This window comes from Gopherus flavomarginatus, chromosome 14 (genome assembly GCF_025201925.1).
Source record: "Gopherus flavomarginatus isolate rGopFla2 chromosome 14, rGopFla2.mat.asm, whole genome shotgun sequence".
NCBI classification, from domain to species: Eukaryota; Metazoa; Chordata; order Testudines; family Testudinidae; genus Gopherus; species Gopherus flavomarginatus.
The window spans coordinates 17,914,197-17,935,377 of NC_066630.1; the positions used below are offsets into that span (position 1 = coordinate 17,914,197).

Genomic DNA, 21,181 nt, shown 5'->3' on the forward strand with positions numbered 1-21,181 from the left:
CTTTCAGCAGTCATTTCCTCAGCTTCTTCTTGTAGTTTATTCACCCCTTTGAGGTTTCAATTTAGCACTTTCCACAGAATTCCGACCTGCTTTCACTCACATATTTCCATGACTAAGATCTTTTATCTGTTATTCTGGCTGCTTCTTTATGGTTTCATCCTCTATTTTAAGGAATATCTGGCTTTGTTAAAAAGCAAAAACAGGGATTAATTAAACTCCATGCACCTGATCTCTTAAATGTGTCCTCGCTTACCAGTCCTTGAATCGCATTTCAGCTGACCTCTATTTGTTCATGCCATGTTGTTGTTTGCTCTCTCTACTGCATTAAATACCATGTCAAAGTTGCCACAGACAATGTTTTATCTGCCTTTAAACCCCGGCTCTTTCTTCTAACAGCACTTTGTACTGTATAGCTCTGAGGATGCATTTGTTTTTCTCTCTTTTTTTTTTTTTTTTTTTAGGTGCTCTAAAGCCTGCCTCACATTTCTCTACAAATGAATTGTATAAACCACTTAGCTGCCCTGGTTCCCAATCTCTCCCTAGTCATTTATTGCTGTGCTTCTCTTTTGTATTGGTGACCCTCTCTTCTATCCTGAGATTTTACATTAACTGCTGGGTTTATCATCTGACTGCATGTTCATTTCTAGAGGTCAGTGTTATTTAAAATGTACTTAAGCACAGGAAAGTACATTACATTCTCATAAGGACTCACCTGACACTTCAACCATCCAATGTTTTTTAAACCCCACACCAGGTCTCACATAAACGATGTCAATCTAGCAGGATACAAAGGAGTGCTGATGGAGGTTAATGGTCCGATTTTTCAGGGATTGCAGTTTGAAGTGACACACTGGCTAACTTTGAACCACCCAACCTCAGAATCTTTTACTCTTTCCAGTCAGTATTTTTGCTTCTTTCAGCAATTCCTCCTCTAAACTGGGGCATGCAGCTGACAAGACCTAGTTCTGTCCTCATTTATGCCTATGCAATTCCACTGACATAGAAGGCTTGTATGAATTTGGCTGACAGCAGAATATGGCATCCAACAGTTTGAATCCCAATCTCTGTCTCCCCAAACCAGAAGAGTGTTGTGGGGGTGACGTGCTAAGCTCCAGTGAGGAAGGGTTTGTGCTGTGCATGTGCAATTGTTCTGTCCTTTGCTGGAGGACTTGTCCGTTGCACTTGTACAGGCTGAAAGGAGGAGGAATAGCTACCCTGCTCTGTCCCATTGTGACAATGAAGACGTGTCAATGGGGGAAGGAGGGAAATGCAGCTTCTTATGACGATACAGTGCTGCAGCCTCAAAATAATTTCGGCTTACCCACCCATGATCACAGGTGCTGGAACTAGGCTTTTTGGGTGTGCTTCCACACCCCCTGGCTTGAAGTAGTTTCCATCATATCCAGGGTTTACATATTGTTTCAATGGCTCTCAGCACCCCCACTATACAAATTGTTCCAGCACCGCTGCCCATGAGGTTCTAAAATAATTCTCCTTTCAGGACAGTCTGCAAGAAAAGAATGGAGTGCAGCATAGGGTTGGAAGCTTCATGGCAAAATAGGCCAATGTCATAATAATTACAACTTCTTGCCTGACATAGTACAAATGTTACTTGGAAAGGATCTTTTGGAGTCCAGTTTAGAAATGCAGAGGAACTGCTGACAAGGATACGAAAGTTTTTTCCAGCATTTTGTTCTGAAAATATTTTCATTTGCAACCAGAAATGTTACCATGTATGTAATCATGAACTCCTGAAAATAGAGAGTGTTAAACAGTTAATACTATTAGGCCAAAATATGGAGATCCTCCATCTGACAATCAACAGTTGCTGCTGATACAGAATTTGAATGAGTGTCTGATATGGACAATCCTCTGTAATCTGACACATCAGTTGGAGAGAAATAGCTTCAACATATCACAATGGAAAATTCTAAGATTCCTTTAACACCTGTCTGGCTCTTAATTTCCTGTTAGGTACCCTACTAAAACTCTAGGCATGAAATCAGTTAAATAGCTGTTGTATTCATGGTAAAACCCAGAGACTTAATGAGTACTGGGGTTTATAGGTTTTCACTAAGGTGCAATATACGTGTGCTATTAAAACACAGGACAATTTTGGTAGGAGGAATACCACCAATTTTGGATCAAGTTGCTGTTTCTCTCCTTGCCATAATTGCTTTTTCTCATTTGTACTTATTTCCTTTTGAGTTTTATTAAACTCACCCTAGACTCATAAGTCTACACAAACAATCAATGTGCCAGGCATTCTTCTTGAAAGCTCTATAACAAAAGCCTCTTTTAAAAGATTGCTTGTAATAGATAACTGTGTTACCTCAACATCCACCTGCACAGAAATGCAGCATAAAACCCAGAATCTTCACAACAGGCTGCAGTGAAGAACAGTTTAAAAGGGGTTCATAACCAAGTATTTCCCAGTATTGGGTTTCCCCTCTCTTCATTTTACCCCCTAGAAGTTCTTGTGTTGTGTTGTTTCTGATACAGAATGTCTGTTGTGTTTTGCCTTCGGGATGGATGAATTCTAGCTGTGGGTGAAGTAGCCCCTGTACCTAAAGATACTAATTCTCAAATATGGTCACCATCAGAGGACAGCCACATCCTGCATTTGGACAATCATATCAGCCCTTTGTGATAAACATGGCTGCTCTATTAACTTAAGTGCAGAGCTAAACATCCATATCATACAGGATTTGGATGCTCTGTTAAAAAATGGGCAGCTTAATATTGGCCCATCATCTGTAAGATACTTTGGGTATTTAGGGATAAAAGATACACAGGATCATAATCAATTTCTTACATAGAACAGGGTGCATGACATTCAGAATATTCCATAATGCAGATCCTTCACAGGTGTGCTTTAGACATATACTGTTTATTATTTATCTACTGACCATTTTCTGCCTCCCATTTATGTGCCAGAGCCTCACTAGAACTTGTGGTTAACTTATATAAGGAGTGATTAAAAGAGACTGAGAATCTGCATTATTGCCAGGCACCTCTTGTAAAGGTCAACACAAAATAAGATGTATAATTAACTGTAAATTTAATTAAGGAGTCAAAGAATGACAGAAAAAGGAGATAAAACTGAGATAAAATTTTCCCTTTAATATCCTACTGCCAGGCTGGCACAAGGAAATCCAAAAGAAAGAGACACAAAACTACAAACAAGTGTATTCAAGAGGAAACGTGCACAGAAAGAGGATTGCAGTGTATATGACCGTCCCCCTGAGAAGTACACATAAAGTTAGTGAGCAGCAAACTGAATTTGGCTCTTGATCCTTACTTAGGAACAAGTTTTGTTTTTACAAAGTTTAGAAGGAAAAGAATCAGATAGGTTTTAGAAGAGAGGGAAGACTGTATTAGACTTTGGAGGTTCTGGCATGGTTTGAGATTCTTGTAGAGGATTGTTCTGATAACACTGGTCTACAATTTTTGAGAAGTTGTCTGCTTCAGAGATAAAATGTGCTATTTATTATGTATTTTGATGTGCTGAATACAAATATGACAATTAAAACAACTGATTGGCTACTGTTTCTAAGATATTTAAGTTTTTACATTTTATGTCTATGTATATTGTGTAGATAGTAGAGTTTTAATCATAAATTGTAAACCTAGGTCTTTTCATGTGTTTATGGTTGCTTTACATGATAATATTTCACTGGTCCTGTTTATGTAACACTTTAAAAGTCAGCAGAAGGGTTATATAAATAAAATTTATTATGAAACAAAAGGCAAAAAACTATTATGTACATAGTTTAGTCCTATTCAGTGTCTACTCGGCGCTTCTTGGCTTGTCTCTTGTATTCATTAAATGGAGCATCTCTTGTTACTGTCCAGCAATAGTCTGCAAGCATTGATGGGCTCCATTTGCCCTGATAGCGTTTCTCCATTGTTGCAATGTCCTGGTGAAATTGCTTGCCGTGCTCGTAGCTCACTGCTCCGCAGTTTGGTGGAAAAAAATCTAGATGAGAGTGCAAAAAATGTATCTTTAGTGACATGTTGCAACCAAGGCTTTTGTATGCCTTGAGGAGGTTTTCCACCAATAACCTGTAGTTGTCTGCCTTGTTGTTTCCGAGAAAATTTATTGCCACTAACTCGTAGGCTTTCCATGCCATCTTTTCCTTGCCACGCAGTGCATGGTCAAATGCATCATCTCGAAGAAGTTCACGAATCTGAGGACCAACAAAGACACCTTCCTTTATCTTAGCTTCACTTAAACTTCGAAATTTTCCACTGAGGTACTTGAAAGCTGCTTGTGTTTTGTCAATGGCCTTGACAAAGTTCTTCATCAGACCCAGCTTGATGTGTAAGGGTGTTTGTGATGGAGTGGGGGCTGTCTGTGTGGGGAGTGGGAGAGCAGGGGAGGACTTTAGGGGATGGACGATGCCAGGGCCTGTAACCTGAGCTAGGTAAGGGAGGGGAAAGGTCAACACCTTTGCCCGGGAAGGGGAACAAAGGAAGGGAGTGGCAGGAGGGAAGCAGTTTGAGATTGGGCTTGGGGCTGGACGGGCGGAATTCAGGGTATCCTAGCTAGGATCCAAGCACCCTGAAAGCCCAGAAGGACTCGATGAAGGGGTCCTGACTGTGCCTGCAAGCCCTGCTCTAACCTGTGTTCCTGTTGTCCAATAAACCTTCTGTTTTACTGGCTGGCTAAGAGTCACTGTGGGTCCCAGGAAGAGGGGTGCAGGGCCAGACTCCCCCACACTCCGTGACAGTGGTAACAAAATCTTCCTTGATTCAACAAGTGGTAGATGCTGAACACTTTTCCTCCAATGATTGTTGGAGTGGCCAGTCTTTCTTGATGTAGTGGGAATCTCTTGCACGACTATCCCATTCGCAGAGAAAACAGCAGTACTTTGTGTATCCAGTCTGCAGACCAAGCAAGAGAGCAACAACCTTCAAAGCGCCACAAAGCTGCCACTGATGTTGGTCATAGTTTATGCACCTCAAAAGTTGTTTCATGTTGTCATAGGTTTCCTTCATATGGACTGCATGACCAACTGGAATTGATGGCAAAACATTGCCATTATGCAGCAAAACAGCTTTAAGACTCGTCTTCGATGAATCAATTAACAGTCTCCACTTATCTGGATCGTGAACGATGTTGAGGGCTGCCATCACACTATCGATGTTGTTGCAGGCTACAAGATCACCTTCCATGAAGAAGAATGGGACAAGATCCTTTTGACGGTCACGGAACATGGAAACCCTAACATCACCTGCCAGGAGATTCCACTGCTGTAGTCTGGAGCCCAGCAGCTCTGCCTTACTCTTGGGTAGTTCCAAATCCCTGACAAGGTCATTCAGTTCACCTTGTGTTATGAGGTGTGGTTCAGAGGAGGAGGATGGGAGAAAATGTGGTTCCTGTGACATTGATGGTTCAGGACCAGAAGTTTCATCCTCTTCCTCGTCTGACTCAAGTGAGAATGATTCTGGTGCATCAGGAACCGGTAGTCCTTCTCCGTGGGGTACTGTGCGTATAGCTGATGGAATGTTTGGATAATGCACAGTCCACTTTTTCTTCTTTGACACACCTTTCCCAACTGGAGGCACCATGCAGAAGTAACAATTGTTGGTATGATCTGTTGGCTCTCTCCAAATCATTGACACTGCAAAAGGCATAGATTTCCTTTTCCTGTTCAACCACTGGCGAAGATTTGTTGCACAAGTGTTGCAGCATATGTGTGGGGCCCACCTCTTGTCCTGATCTCCAATTTTGCAGCCAAAATAAAGGTGATAGGCTTTCTTAACCATAGTGGTTATACTGAGCTTTTGTGATGCAAAAGTCACTTCACCACAAACATAGCAGAAGTTATCTGCACTGTTCACACAAGTACGAGGCATCTCTGCTCACTTTGGCTAAACAGAAATGTGTCCCTTTGCAAAATCAAACACTGACAAATAAGAGAACACGACACTGTACGATTTCTAGAGCTGATATAGGGCAATTTGTTCAGCAGAGTGATGTAAGCTTCATTATGATTGCATCATCCATGACTTCTAGGAATAACATGATGCAATTCATATCATGTATGATGCAATACCAGCTTCAGATTGCATCATTCATTGTTTTGCCTAAAAAGCAAGTACTGTCCAAACCCAGTCATAGATTTATTCATAGATCCAGTCAAAGATGTATTTTAGTCATTTCTGGTTTAAATTGAGATCCCTTCCCTTTATAACTCACTTATCCTCCGCCATTCCCAAGTCAAGGGTCGTATATACTGACCTCAATAGCATATCTTGAAAAGTAGAGCCAATTAACAATTTTAAGCATCATTTTCGTTCTCAGTGACCCAGAATTAGTAAAGTTGGACTACATTTATTTCAGAAGCATTTTGGCTGTAGAGCAGTGTAATCCAGTTTTCTGAACTAATGTAAGAACAATTTCAGTATTAATTCTGTGTTTCCTTACTTCAGTTACTACTCAGAATTTGGACCCTAGTATTACTTTAAAATAGCTTTTTATTGGTATATTTAGCTGGATTATGAATTTTTTGTAAAATATATTTTTCTTCTCTTGTTCTCTGGATAACTTGAGCCTGAAGAAGATCTACATTATCTGGGAAAATATTTCTAGCAACTAATTTTTAAATCTATAAGTATATTAATTTCACATGTCCTACATGTTGGTTGAAAATTTATATATACTGATCTATACAACATTTTTAAAACCTTATCCACTCAAGAAAAACAGGTGCAGTTCTCTTATTAATAATTCTAAAGTATATGTTCAAACTCAGTAGATCTTTATCATGCTGGGAATTCATGTCTCTTTTATTACATTCAAATCCATTCCCTGAAAATTGCCAACATAACAGCTGAAATGGTACTGATCACTGAAGACTACTGTCATCCTGAGATTTCTTGGAAGTGTGTTCTAGAGAACCCCAAATAAACAGTACAATTTAAAAAGCTAACATTTTGTCACAACTCTTCAGGAAATCCTGATCCATTTTACAACAGATCTCAAAATGGAAATAGATTCACTGTTCCAAGTTACTTCTGTTTAAAATACAGCATTAAAAACATGGAAAGAGAGAGGAGGGGAAAACTAAAAGGAGAACATAGCTAAAGGAAATACAGCACCACATGCGTTCCTCCGAACACAGAACATTATCTCACAAGCATGCTATTAACTTAGCCTAAACTTTTAAAAGCCAGAAAATTCAGGTAAAATCTCAGTCTGATGCTGCTCCCATTGAAGACAACATCCTTCACACACATGGTATTCTTCTCACATGAGACAAATCCTGATCACTCTATTCACACAAGCAGACCAACTGAAGTCAATGGAACTACTCAATGAGTAAGGCAAATAGGAGTTGATTTGTGCATTGTAACATGTGGAAATTCAAGTCACCAAGGATCTTCTCCTGCTTCCATTGAAGTTGATAGCAAATATCCCAGTGACTCGAATGAGAGCAGAACTGACCCCAGTGTTTGTAAAGCAAACATTGACATGTCAGATACTATATTGCCATAGTGATAACATTGATATCTAACAAGGTAAGCTACATGTGTGTGAAAAATGTTTACTTAGAAGAGAAGGGGCGGGGATAGTCCATCTGCTACCAAAGTATTAGGTAGTTTAAACCTGAACTAAGAGTTTAATTATCCTCCTGTATATTTGTTGCTAGCAGTTGCAAATTGGCCACATGCCATTGTAAGCAGTCTCATCATTCCACCCCTTCCATAAATCAGCGATTCTCAAACTTTTGTACTGGTGACCCCTTTCACATAGCAAGCCTATGAATTAAAAACACTTTTTTATATATTTAACACCATTATAAATGCTGGAAGCAAAGTGGGATTTGGACTGGAGGCAGACAGCTCATGACTCCCCACATAATAAACTCACAACCCCCTGAGAGGTCATGACCTCCAGTTTGAGACCCCCTGCATAAACTTATCAAGCTCACTCTTGAAGCCAGTTAGGTTTTTTGCCTCCACTGCTCCTCTTAGAAGGCTATTCCAGAACTTCACTCCTCTGATACAGTAACTCCTCACTCCTCTGATACAGTAACTCCTCGCTTAACGTTGTAATTATGTTCCTGAAAAATGTAATTTTAAGTGAAACGATGTTAAGCAAATCCAATTTCCCCCATAAGAATTAATGTAAATGGGGGGGTTAGGTTCCAGGGAAATTTTTTTCACCAGACAAAAAACTATAAATACACACACACACACACACACACACACACACACACACTGTATAAGTTTTAAACGAACAGTTTAATACTGTACACAGCAATGATTGTGAAGCTTGGTTAAGGTGGTGAAGTTAGAGGATGGAAGAGGGTGGGATATTTTCCAGGGAATGCCTTACTGCTAAATGATGAACTAGCTTTTGGCTGAGCCCTCAAGGGTTAACCCATTGTTGTTAATGTAGCCTCACACTCTACAAGGCAGCACTAATGGAAGGAGCAGAGACAGCATGGCAGACAGAGGTACACACCCTGTGTGTGGGAGAGAAAGATGTGGGAGAGAAAGATGGATCACTTGCTGGTGGATTCTCTGCAGCTTGAGGTCTTCAAACCACAATTTGAAGACTGCAATAACTCGGACGTAGGTTAAGAGTTTGTTATAGAAGTGGATGGGTAGGGTTCTGTGGCCTGTTTTGTGCAGGAGGTCAGACTAGATGATCATATTGGTCCCTTCTGACCCTAAAGTCTAAAGTCTATGTGTTGACACCACATTCTAAGTACATTGCCTTTAAAAAGATCAGGAAGTTGAGACAGTAGCTGCGGCCAACTCTCTCCATCCTGAGCCCTGTTGTATCTCCCCCCTGCTCTATAAGGAGAAGGGGTAAGGGGGGGCAGGGGGACACCCTGACACAGCAAGCAGGAGGCTCCTGGGAGCAGCTCCAAGGCAGAGGGCAGGAGCAGCACATAGCAGTGGGAGGAGGGACAGCTGATCTGCCAGGCAGTTGACAGCCTGCTGGGAACTTAGGGGAGCGGGGAGCTGATGGAGGGGCTGCCGGTCTACCCAGGTTCCAAGCTCCCACCAGCTAGCTCCAACGGGCTGCTCTTCCTGCAAGCAGTGGACAAAGCACGTGGCTGCCATACAACGTTATAAGGGAGCATTGTGCAACTTTAAATGAGCATGTTCCTTAATTGATCAGCAACTTAACAATGAAACAATGTTAACCGGGATGACTTTAAGTGAGGAGTTACTGTAGTTATAAAGCTTTGTCTAATTTTAAGCCTAAAATGGCCAGTGTATAATCCATTTGTTCTTCTGTCCACATTGACATTTAGTTCTTCTCCCTCTCTGGTATTTAAGTTATTTCTTCCTCCCTCTAAAGGTGTTTATATAGAGCAATCATATCTCGCTCAACCTTCTTTTGGTTAGGGCTAAATAAGCCAAGCTCTTTAAGTCTCCTCTCGTGAGGTAGGTTTTCTATCCCTCAGATCATCTAGTAGCCGTTCTCTTTACCTAGTCCTATTTTAATTTATCTTTCTTAAACCTGGGAGACCAGAGTTGCACACAATATTCCAGATTAGGTCTCGCCTGTGCCTTGTATAATGGTACTGACACTTCCCTGTCTCTACTGGAAACACCTCGTCTGATGCATGCTGGGATTGCATTAGCCTTTTTCACAGCCTAATCACACTGGCGACTCATAGTCATCCTGTGATCAATCAATACATCCAGGTCTTTTTCCTCCTGTCATTTCCAATTTATACCAACATTTCTTCTTGTTAGTCCCTCAGTGCCTGACCTTGCATGTTGCACTTTTAAATTTCATCTCATATCTATTACTTGAATTTACAAGGTCATCCAGATCATCTTGTATGATATTCCAGTCCTCCTTTGTGTTGGCAATACCTCCCAACTTTGTGTCATTTGCAGATTTTATTAGCATGCTCCCACTTTTTGCGCTAAAGTCAATAAGAAAAATTTTAAGTAAGACTGGCCCCAAGAACAATCCCGGAGGAACTCCACTAGTAACCTCCCTCCAGCTTGACAGTTCACCTTTCAGTATGATCCACTGGAGTCTCCCCTTTAACCAGTGCTTTATACACCTTTCAATTTTGATATTATGCCCCCTCTTCTCCAATTTAACTAATCATTTGCCATGGGGAAGTGTATGACATGCATTACTGAAATCCAAGTAGATTAGATCTACTGCATTTCCTTTGTCTAAAGAAACAAACAAACAAAAACCAGTCATCTTCTCAAAGAAGAAGGTCAGGTTGGTCTGGCACGATCTACTTTTTGTAAAACCATGTAGTATTTTATCCCAATTACCATTCACCTCTATGTTCTCAACCGCTTTCTCTTTCAAAATTTGTTCCAAGGCTTTGCATACATGTGCCAGTTCCTTCAATATTCTTGGATGGAAAAGGAAATCCACAAGATTCTGCAAGTTGTTCTTTCTCAAACTTGAGGTTCTGTAATTCACCTTCTGTTGACTCCAGTCATTCTGTAAACTTGTGGGCTCTTAGCATGGACTTGTTTTATCACTCCCCTCCTGTCTCTTTCCCTGAACTGAAGCCGTTTCCCACCCTGCCCCCCTATTTGGGCCTCTACTTGTTGGAGGGTCCTGTCTGAGTCCCCAGCTAGTTTGTTTGATGGATAGTTCAGCCTATATTTCCATGGTACACTGTTGAATTCGGGATTCTGTGTGGGTCCCCACAGCATGCTGCAGGGTTTGGGATTTAATTTGGTCCCCATGATGTCCCATCAAGTCCAGAACTCTATCTGGCGTATGGTATCCTGCTGGCCTGGGACTCAGTCTGGATCAGTATGGTATCCTGTTCAGTTTTCTTTATCTGGGCGTAGGACAATTCTTCCTGCAGGCCCAAGCTTTGTTTCCTCTGACCCTCTGGCCCACATGTGACCCTGGGCTAACTCTTGTTCTAATCTGACCAATTGGTTGATGGTTTTCCCCCATGACATGTTTGCATTGTCCAACTCTTGTTGGCACTTTCTAAGTTGATCCCTCAGTCCTCTGGAAAGGTGGCAATCTTCCTCTCCTATCCTTACTCCAGCCTCTAGCCCTCTTTTTTCCTTTCCTAGTCAGCCCTGGATCCCTCCCATCCTGGTCTGCTGTCCTAGGCTCTGGTTACACAAGGGCTGAGAAACCCACCTCGTCTCTCCCTAGATCAGGGTAGACAACCTACGCCATGTGTGCCAAAGGCAGCACATAAACTGATTTTCAGTGGCACTCACACACAGTGCCTGGGCCCTGGCCACTGGTCCGGGGGGCTCTGTATTTTAATTTAATTTTAAATGAAGCTTCTTAAACATTTTAAAAACCTTATATACTTTGCTTACAACAATAGTTTAGTTATATATTATAGACTTATAGAAAGAGACCTTCTAAAAACATTACAATGTATTACTGTCACACAAAACCTTAACTCAAAGTGAATAAATGAAGACTCAGCACATTACTTCTGAAAGGTTGCCGACCCCTGCCCTAGAGATATGGGCCAAGGCAGGCTCTTGACCACCCCAACACACAGTTGGACTCTTCAATTCCGAACCTCCACTCAAGGTCCTTCCTTCTTGAAAGCATCCCTGGGTTATCCTCTGGTGAGCACTCACCATTTACCATACTGCCCCAGCAGCTCATCTCCTTCAGCCTCAAAGCAGGTTTCAGCTTGCCTCACACCTTCCCCCACTGAGGCTGGCTGGGAGCGCCTAACCCAGCTCTGTACCCCCAACATAGAACCTTCAGGAACTACTACATGATCTGATATAGGACTTTATCCATTGAACTAGTCTCTAAGCAGAGCCACAGCATCACAGTCACATAATTTCTGGACCACTATCCGTGGTCATATCCCTTGTGGGAATGGTTCTACCCGAAACCTCTGTCTGTAGACCTCAGGAGTCAACTCTAATCAATCCGAGATGGCTGCCTTCAGCACCAGATAGGAGCTTACCTGCTCATAACTTACCACTCATTTAGCTGCCAGCATCTTACCCATGCAGGCTACTCAAGTCAACTCCTCCCACTCTACTGCCTTTGCCATCTTTAAATGTTTGGCAGAAGGCTTAAGGGTCATCCTCCTGTGTGAGCCTCACTAGGCCCAGAGCCAACCAGCCCCCAGTCCTATCACCAACTGTGTTCGGATGTCGTTCGGCCTGTTTCTGTATCCACTTCTGTTTGGAGTGGATTTCTTGCCACCTCTGTTGCACAAGAAACTGGGTCTCCTGCTGTTTTTGTTTATATCCATCACCACTGATTGCATCAGCAGGGCCTGGGTCTCCTGTTGCTTCTCTGGCTGCTGCTGCATAGCAGCCACCTGCTGCTGTCATGTCACTAATAGGTGGATCTCCCCCTTATTCTAGGAGTGGGCTGGAATCTCACTTTATGTCACCAAGCTATATTTCCCTCTGGCCCCAAAGCATGTGCTGCCACACCCAGTCTTTTGCAAGGAGGTTTATTTTCTTAGAGGTTAGCAAACAAAAAAAACAGTTTTAACTCCTTGCTTAGCATCAGGCTTCAGGGCCACCCCCTCCAAGGCCTGGTCCACACTACGCTGTTAAACCGATTTTAACAGCGTTAAATCGATTTAACGCTGCAGCCGTCCACACTACACTGCTCTTTATATCGATTTAAAGGGCTCTTTAAATTGATTTCTGTACTCCTACAAAAAGAGAGGAGTAACGCTAAAATCGATATTACTATATCGATTTAGGGTTAGTGTGGACGCAAATTGACATTATTGGCCTCATTCTTTTACAGTAGCTACCCAGAGTGCACCGCTCCAGAAATGGACCCTAGCCTCAGACCATGGACGCACACCACTGAATTAATGTGCCTAGTGTGGACGCGCACAATCGACTTTATAATATCTGTTTTATAAAATCGGTTTAAGCTAATTCGAATTTATCCTGTAGTGTAGACGTACCCCAAGGGTCTCTGGCACTCCTGCTCCTGGCAGCTTCCCAGTTTCTGTCAGCACAGCTCCCTTCCTAGAACAACAGGCACAAGGCTGCTTCCCTGAACCTCTGGCCCTCTGCTCCAGAGAGTCATCACAGGAGCTGGCTCTGCTCTAGGGTGGGTCTTTCCTCCCTAGGGCACAGCCTGGGGAGTCTGTCAGTCAATCTCCTACAACTGCCTAGTGGCAGCCCGGCCCTCTTTAATTGGCAGGATTGGGTTCCCCTGGATGAGGGGCAGGAGAACTGGGCTTAGCCTATCCACAAGGACCAGCTACCCTGTGACGCCATAGTCAACACGAGTTCAGCTAAACCACAGTTGCAAGACAACCCACTGCAGAAACCTTAATGCAGACAAGGCCTAAGACACACAGTTCTTAGTCAAAAATGTCTCAGTCTCTTTATCCCTATGATGTCCTGTATTTCTTCCCTGCACCTGGACTTGGGAACGCCCTGTCCAAAGTCACATCTTCCCTCACTTCAAGGTGCCTTTCCTCAGTACTGAGCTGGGGTTAGTCCAGGTAGGCATGTGTGTTAATCCTGTCCCCTGCCTCCTCTTTGTTGGGCTGCTCTGAAACACAGTGGAAGTTCTCAGACAGGTACAACTATAACCCATGCCTACTGGAGCCAGATTGTCTGGAGCTGCTCTACACCGGGAACATTCTTCCATTGTTAACCTAGCTTAGGTGCACCTGTGCTAGCTATGACAGGAATGCAAATGTAGACCAGGCTCAAAAGACAGGTAGATGACACGATGGCAAAAATGCCTGTATATGCTACCCGTGCCAGAGATTCGCTGGTGCTAAATCAATGGTGATATTCTAGACAAGGCCTGGGATTCTCCATCCAGAGAAGTAAGTCCTATATCCTCCCAAACAACCATGCTCACATCTGATATGGTGAAGTATTTTAGCAAAAGCCCATACTATGGCCCAACAAGTCTATAACATACATTTCATTACCACCTTTTCTGTAACAGTATGATGAGATGCAGTTTATTTAAATGTTGACTTTTAAAATGTTTAAGAGATGTCTGGGGTGTATCAGTCAGTCACTTAGAGATATGGTTAAAATATTAATTTTATCTTACCGAAAATGGACAGCCATTTCAAAATGCACCTATGAGTCACCACATTGCCACCATTCTTCAGCTTCAATTCAGCACTCAGAAACAGCAATCTAAAGGAAATTCTTAGTTGCAGAAGGTGGTAACGTGGCTGAAGATCCCTGTACTAACTGTGTGGCTTAACCACAATGAAGTCCCTGGATAGAAGAAAAATGTAAGATCATCCAGGAATAAAATGATCTGTCTTCAGCAAAGGCTTCTCACTGAATGCCCATTATTAATACAAGGAGAAATAGTCACAGCCAACGTCACCCCTTCACAATTCCATCCACAGAGAATATCATGGTGATCCGAATGCAAATGAATCTTGAGTTTCCAACAGTTAGTCAAGATCCACATTTCAAAATATTAGGAAAACACATTTCTGGCATGACTGAAGGAAAATAACATAGAGATACAATATGTAAATCACAAGGTAAGGAGCCTCTTTTGAAATACAGATGCTTCTTGTTTTGTGATATTAGCGAGATAAACTAGTCTGAATATGAACAAACCTTGGTAGCTGAAACTCAATGTTTTTGTCCTTGCACTCGCTCTCTGTATGAAAACTTAGTGTTCAACTGTCATAAACAGATAGCTAAGGGTTAATGTTCTTTTACCTGTAAAGGGGTAACAACAGTAACCTGAAACACCTGGCCAGAGGACCAATCAGGAAACAAGACTTTTTCAAATCTGGGTGGAGGGAAGTTTTGGGTGTGAGTTCTTTGTTCTTTGTCTTGGGTCTGTGCCCTCTCGGCTCTGAGAGTGATTTTTCTATCTCCAGGTTTTCTAATCTTCTGTTTCCAAATTGTAAGTACAAGGATAGTTAGACAATAGGTTTATATTGTTTTCTTTTGTATTTACATGTGTGTAGTTGCTGGAATGTGTTAAATTGTATTCTTTTGGAATAAGGCTGTTTATTCACTTTTTTTCTTAAGCAATTGACCCTGTATATTGTCACCTTGATACAGAGACTCTATATTATGTCCTTTTTCACTCTTTTTATATAAAGCTTTCTTTTTAAGACCTGTTGGAGTTTTTCTTTAGTGGGGACTCCAGGGAATTGAGTCTGCAGCTCACCAGGGAATTGGTGGGAGGAAGAAGTCAGGGGGAAAATCTCTTTGTGTTAGATTTACTAAGCTTGACTTTGCATACTCTCTGGGTGAGGGGGAAGAGAGATTAGCTCTCTCGGTACTTGTTTTCAGGACTGGAAGCAGGGAATCTCCTAGGGTCGTCCAGGGAGGGGAGCCTGGGAGGAAGTAACAAGGGAACAAGGGGAGGGGGTTATTTCCCTTTGTTGTAAGACTCAAGGCATCTGAGTCTGGGGGTCCCCCAGGGAAGGTTTTGGGGAGACCACAGTGAGCTAGGCACTGTATAATTCCTAGCTGGTGGCAGCAATTACCAGGTCCAAGCTGGTAACTAAGCTTGGAGGTTTTCATGCTAACACCCATATTTTGGATGCTAAGGTCCAGATCTGGGAAGGAATGTTATGACATCAACACAGCAAACTGCTCTCTGAGTGTGATTCATTCATCTTCTGTGAGATTCTCTTTATAATTAAAAGTCTTTTGCCAAAACAAAAAAGAAAAAAAATAATGAATTTGACTAAATATATATGTTCCCATAGTATAGCCAAGGAGATGCACATTATTGCTGATTTATTGCACCAAGTGTGCAAACAAGATTCTGACCTGAACTCAGCAGTATGTGCTGGTTTCATTCGGTGCATGACTGACCCAGAAAAAACAAACAATGGAATGTGGGAATGTATTGTATGATCTCCTTAATCATCAAGAGGTTAGAAGCCATAAGCAAAATCTATACCATTTAATGTGTGCACAGTGTCAGTGTTACTGACTGGCAGGAAAGTTATGTGTGTGCTGTGAAAATGCTACAGTAGATTTTATTGGTTCATATTATATACTGTATGGTCTGACCTAGAAACAAAGCTGTGCTAAGTCACAGTATATGTTGCGAAATGGAAAGGGTCTTTCATAAATAGTTGTTCAGATTTTTTTTAAAAGTATTCAGCTCAATCAGGAACTATCCTAGTCAACATTTTCTATGGCTTCTCCTTCACTCAAATCTATTAATTCCTCTAAGTGATAGTAGTCTGCAGACCTGGGGAGCAGGAACTCCACAATTTCAATCCTGGTTATGACATACTGATTCCTTAGGCTTTTGAGGAGTGACTTAGATCAAACTTGGGTGCATAAACTGACACATCTAAACAACACAGCATCCACAGCTCTCATTATAGAGGGGGCCAAAGAGTTTTAGAGACAGAGCCCTGAGGTTAGACAATCTGTTTTTCAGAAGTACTTACCACTGAGCAGTTTCTCTCTGAAGTCAAGAGGAGCAGCTGCATACTCAGCACTTTAAAAAATCTGGCAGTTTATTTAAATGCCTGATGTGGACTGAGAAACCTAAATTTGTGTCTCATACTTTTGAATAATCTTGGCTAGAGTTAGCATTTTCTGCAAGATAAAGCACTAGTGCTGATGTCCTGGTTAACAGGGGTACATCACCAAAACTGGCATAAAGTCCACCTATCCAGAGTTGCTCTTGGAGTTTAAAGTGGATAAAATATTATTATTATCTTACTCTAAACTGCTGCAGAGTTTTAATGTGCACTGTTAAACAACTACTCATTTTTGCCCCTGAAGTAGCTATACTTTATTGCTTGGTGAAGCAGTTCCTATATAAGGCATGTAGTTCGTGAAACATTTTGCGATATATCCGGATGAAAGACACTGGGAGCATGCATCCCAGCCCAAGTAGATAAAATATGCATTAACGTCCACTTGAACGAATGCACTAAAAACCACAGTGTGAACATTGTGACATGGGCTAGCAACCTGAGTTGGGAACTGGGGGTCAGGCAAGCTTGTATTTGGGTGGCTAACTTGTGCTGCAATGTCCACACTGCTTGAACAGAGTTAGCGTTTGCCTCTGAGACACACTCTGAGCTGGAGTGTAGACCTACCTTTGTCATAATTTGTACCTGTTCTACCAAGACAGGATGCAAATCTCTAGACAGCATAGACTGAGGAAGATGTTACAAGTTAGCAACTGACTTTTCAGGGGTGAATTTTAGGATGGGGGTATTTGTTGATAATATTATGTAAGTGTATTACAATAGCTCTTAGAGGCCTCATTGTGCTAGGCACTGTATAAACACAATACAGAAGAGACAGGATTGTTTTCAGGGGGCCCTGTCCTCTGTGGTGCTGACAGCCCTTACCCACCTACGGAAATCAGTGAGTTGAAGCTCTTCAGCATCTCACAGCCAGTATTTCTGGGAATTACACAAAATGTACAGTGTCATCGGGACAAGTCACCAATGATAGAGAACGAAATATACTTCCAAAGGCCATGAGACAAACTGAAGTTCAACAAAGCTTAATAAATCATTGGCTACTTAGGTAAAAAGAAACCTAGAGCAGCAGCAAGCTGCCCATCTGGTAAACAAATCTTAAAATTCCCAAATTGGGACCATTTGCAAACTTCATGACAATCCTAAGAACATCATCATGGAACCAATGAGAAATTCAGATAGCTCAAGCACTGGGCCTAAATAAGTTGTTGAAATATCAGGGAAGTTGTTCACAGAACCACAGAACTAGTCAAAAGTGTGGGAGGAGGTGGAAGGCATCATTCAGGGTTAGGTAACTTAGTCAACTCTCATTGCTGCTTGCTCGCATGAATAGAGAGCTCAATAAGTATCACATTACAGCAAAAATTGTTTGCAGGCTTGGGTATGTACACAGGTTAACAGGAAACAGAATTACTAAAGCAGATGTGTTTACTACAGTATATATTCTAGAACTTATTACTTTAAATGTCTCTTGTATTGGGGCTTCCCTGCTTGCCCTGGGAGACTTTTCTATGATCCAATAGACAGGACCGGCTTTAGGAAGTGTGGAGCCCGATTTGAATACCTGGCGGGGATCCGGGTCTTCAGCAGCACTTCAACAGTGGGTCCTTCACTCGCTCCAGGTCTTCCATGGCACTGAAGGGCCTGCCACGGAAATGCTGCCGAAGACCCAGAGCAAGTGAAGGACCCACCGCCGAAGTGCCGCCGAAGACCAGACTTCCACTCTTCTTTAGGGCACAGGGACCTCTTAGGCGCGGACGTGGGGCCCTCTTAGGCACAGGGCCCAATTCGGGGGAATCGGCCTAAAGCCGCCCCTGCAATAGATCTCACCATTAGAAAGTGTTTTGTTTTTTGCTGATATTCAGCCTAAATTTGTTCTTTCTTAATTTAATCCAGTTATTATCATAATCCCTTGCACCACCCAAACAATTCCTTTCCCTCCTTGGTGTTTACTTATTTCCACAGTTGTGCCCCTTTAAGCTGATTTTTAGTCAATAATAAATAAAGTAGGGCCAGTGTCTACGTCTATATTTATACAGCACCTATCAGAGTGGACCCTGCTTGGATTCATAACTGTTCAGGTTTCCAGGTTGTCAATAAGAACAAAAGAATGGCCATATTAAGTCAGACCAAAGGTCCATCTAGCCCAGTATTCTGACAGCAGACAGTGCCAGAGGCTTCAGAGGGAATTAACAGAACAGAGCAATAATCAAGTGATCCATCCTGTGTTGTCCAGTCCCAGCTTCTGGCAGTGGTGGTTTAGGGACACCTGGAACATGGGGTTGCACCCCTGACTATCTTGGGTAACAGCTATTAATGGATCTATCCTCCATTTATCTAGTTCTTTTTTTAACCTAGTTATACCTTTGGCTTTCACAAATTACATCCCCTGGCAACGATTTCCACAGGATGACCATGCGTTCAACACCTCATCAGAGCAAGAAAATCATGGAATATTTACAAACAAAGCAGAACCTTGTCAATCCTCTCCTCATACCCCCTCCCCGAAAGTGACCGTGAGAGCAGGAGGAGAGGAAAAGGGGAAACATAGAGAGCGAAGTGATGTGTCGTCCCCTCCCCCAAAAAATGTTCTCCACGTAACCCCTAGCCCAAGGCTGGGTTTCATGGGGGGGAGGGAACAGAAAGCAAGAACTGGTGCCGGAGGAAGCTATTTGGAGATATCCAAAATCATGGAGCCAAACTCTGCGAGCGGCTCAGCACCCCCGGTGCCTTTGAGGATTAGCTGGAGGATGCTCAGCGCAGAGCCAGGGTGCCGGACCAGCCCTTCGCTGTTACACGCCCCGCCTGGCGCTGGGCAAGTCACGGCCGCACTCCGCCTCCGGTACCGTGCGACCTTCCCGGAGGACGAGCGCTGCGCGGGGTGATCCGGCCGCTCCCGGGGGCCCCGCTCCGCCGCGCGGCTCCCCCGCGCTCCCCGCGCAGCGGCTGCTCTAGCCCTCGCGGTGCGGGATCCCGGGCTCCGCGGGCAGGCGGCGAGCACCAGCCCCCGCGCGTGGCTGGCACCGCCCCTTCCCCCGCGCGCCGGGAGGGGGGGTGACAGCGATGGCCCCCGGCCATTGGGAGGGACCCGCCGCCGCCTGCTGGCCCCTGCCGGGCTGAGGTCACTCGCCGCCCCCCGCCATCTCCATGGGCGCCTGGTCCCTGCTGGGCCGCCCGCTGCTGCTCCTGCCCGCCCGACCCGAGAAGGCGGCGGGCAGCGTCCGCGCCTGGGAGCCGCGCTCGCCTCTTCCCCCGCCGCCGCCGCCGCTCCGCCGCCCATGAGCCGCCTGGGAGCCCCGCCAGCTGTCGCCGAGGCGCATGGAGAGCGCGGCCGCCTGTGTGTGCTCGGGTAAGGGATGGGCGGCGCTGTGCCCTGGGGCTGCCCCTTGCCCCAGCCCTCCACAGGGGTCACCGCCCTGCAGAGGCATCGCCACCCCCGGGGGGAAACCCACACTCTCCGCGCAGCCCCGGCCCCGCCTAGGCACGGCGCTTGCGGCTGCTCAGAGCCCAGGGCGGGCAGGGCTAGGTAAGGCTGCGGCGTTCTTCGGCCAACAGCGGGGAGGGAGCAATAAGCGCTGCGCTGTGCGGCGTCGGTGGCTCCCTCCTGCCCCCCATCCACCATTAGGGTACAGCATCAGCGTGGAGGTTTGATGGGGGAACTTTGAGATGTGTTAGACACTCATCTCCTCGCCACCGCCGCGCCCCCCCCCCAAAGTGTTAAACAGAGGGGCCATGTGCCTTTAACAAGAAATGCAGAGTAGGGTCTTTCTCTCTTACTAGTTAAGGGGGCAAGATTAGAAATATTTCTATGCTAGTTATAAAATAGTTTGAGGGCGAGCAGTCGCGTATAGAGGGAGGGAGATACTTAATATAGTTTAATCTGCAAAGGAGTTAATTTTTTTTAATTTAATAATGCTTGTTTTCTATGTAATAATAGAGAAACTGAATTGTCTTCTTAAGAAAACATCTTCTATGAGTTAGGTTACTTTTTTGTGTGTGTATTTTGTTGCCTATATGGTGTACACGTGTATTTTATTTAAATTTAAATCTTTAAAGTAGTTTAATATTTAAAATAAATAGTGAGAAATTTTGTATACATTCCAGGATACATTTTACTATTCCAACCCTACTTTGGCACACAGCTAATTTATGTAAGCAAGTTAGGAAAGCATTATTTTGCCTTGCCAGGGTAGGTGCCCATTTCAGTAATTGACTAAATGCTTAACAATAATAATTAGCCTATTTGCATGACAGTGTTGTCTAAACATGGCTTTTTGGAATCCTTAATGCACTGAAGTCTTGTATAATAGCACTTCCTAAAACAGACTGATTCCTAGGAAATTCGAAGCAACAACTCATTTTATTTACACATTCAAACTGCATCTGTTGTGGATTCACAATCTGAAATATACAGCTCTGTCACTAGAGAGTGGGTGCACTTTAGCAACAACTTGTGTCATCAAATGACATCTGGCTCTGAGACAAAACTGCTATTAAGGACTCTTTTTATTTCCCTCCTTAGTTCTTTTCTTACATCTTCCTCTCATCTCTGGAAGCTCCATCCACATTGGAATAGGCAGCAATTATTCCAATCTCTGTAAGTAATCTTTTTTTAAAAAACTGCTTTCATGGCATGCTCACAGTCATGTACAGTTGTACAAATATTATATTTAAAGTCTTCTAGAAGATAAGGTATCAATCCAGTAAAGCGCAAATAGCTTTCTGCCTAAGAAAACAATTGTGTTAACAGAACTGTGCCATTATTTAAAGGTCTCATTTATTTA

At 43.4% G+C, this 21,181-nt stretch overlaps 1 protein-coding gene across 2 annotated transcripts in view; it reads left to right on the forward strand.

The window, feature by feature from the left end:
• Positions 1-19,649: 19,649 nt before the first annotated feature.
• Positions 19,650-21,181, forward strand: part of BEAN1 (brain expressed associated with NEDD4 1) — a 116,340-nt gene continuing 114,808 nt past the window's right edge. The window contains exons 1-2 of one of the 2 annotated variants that reach the window (XM_050923191.1): positions 19,650-19,746; positions 20,920-20,994. In XM_050923191.1, the coding sequence (XP_050779148.1) occupies positions 19,716-19,746; positions 20,920-20,994 (106 nt within the window). In that variant the 5' untranslated portion in view covers positions 19,650-19,715. The remainder of the gene's footprint in view (positions 19,747-20,919; positions 20,995-21,181) is intronic. The other variant, XM_050923193.1, reaches the window with a different exon arrangement.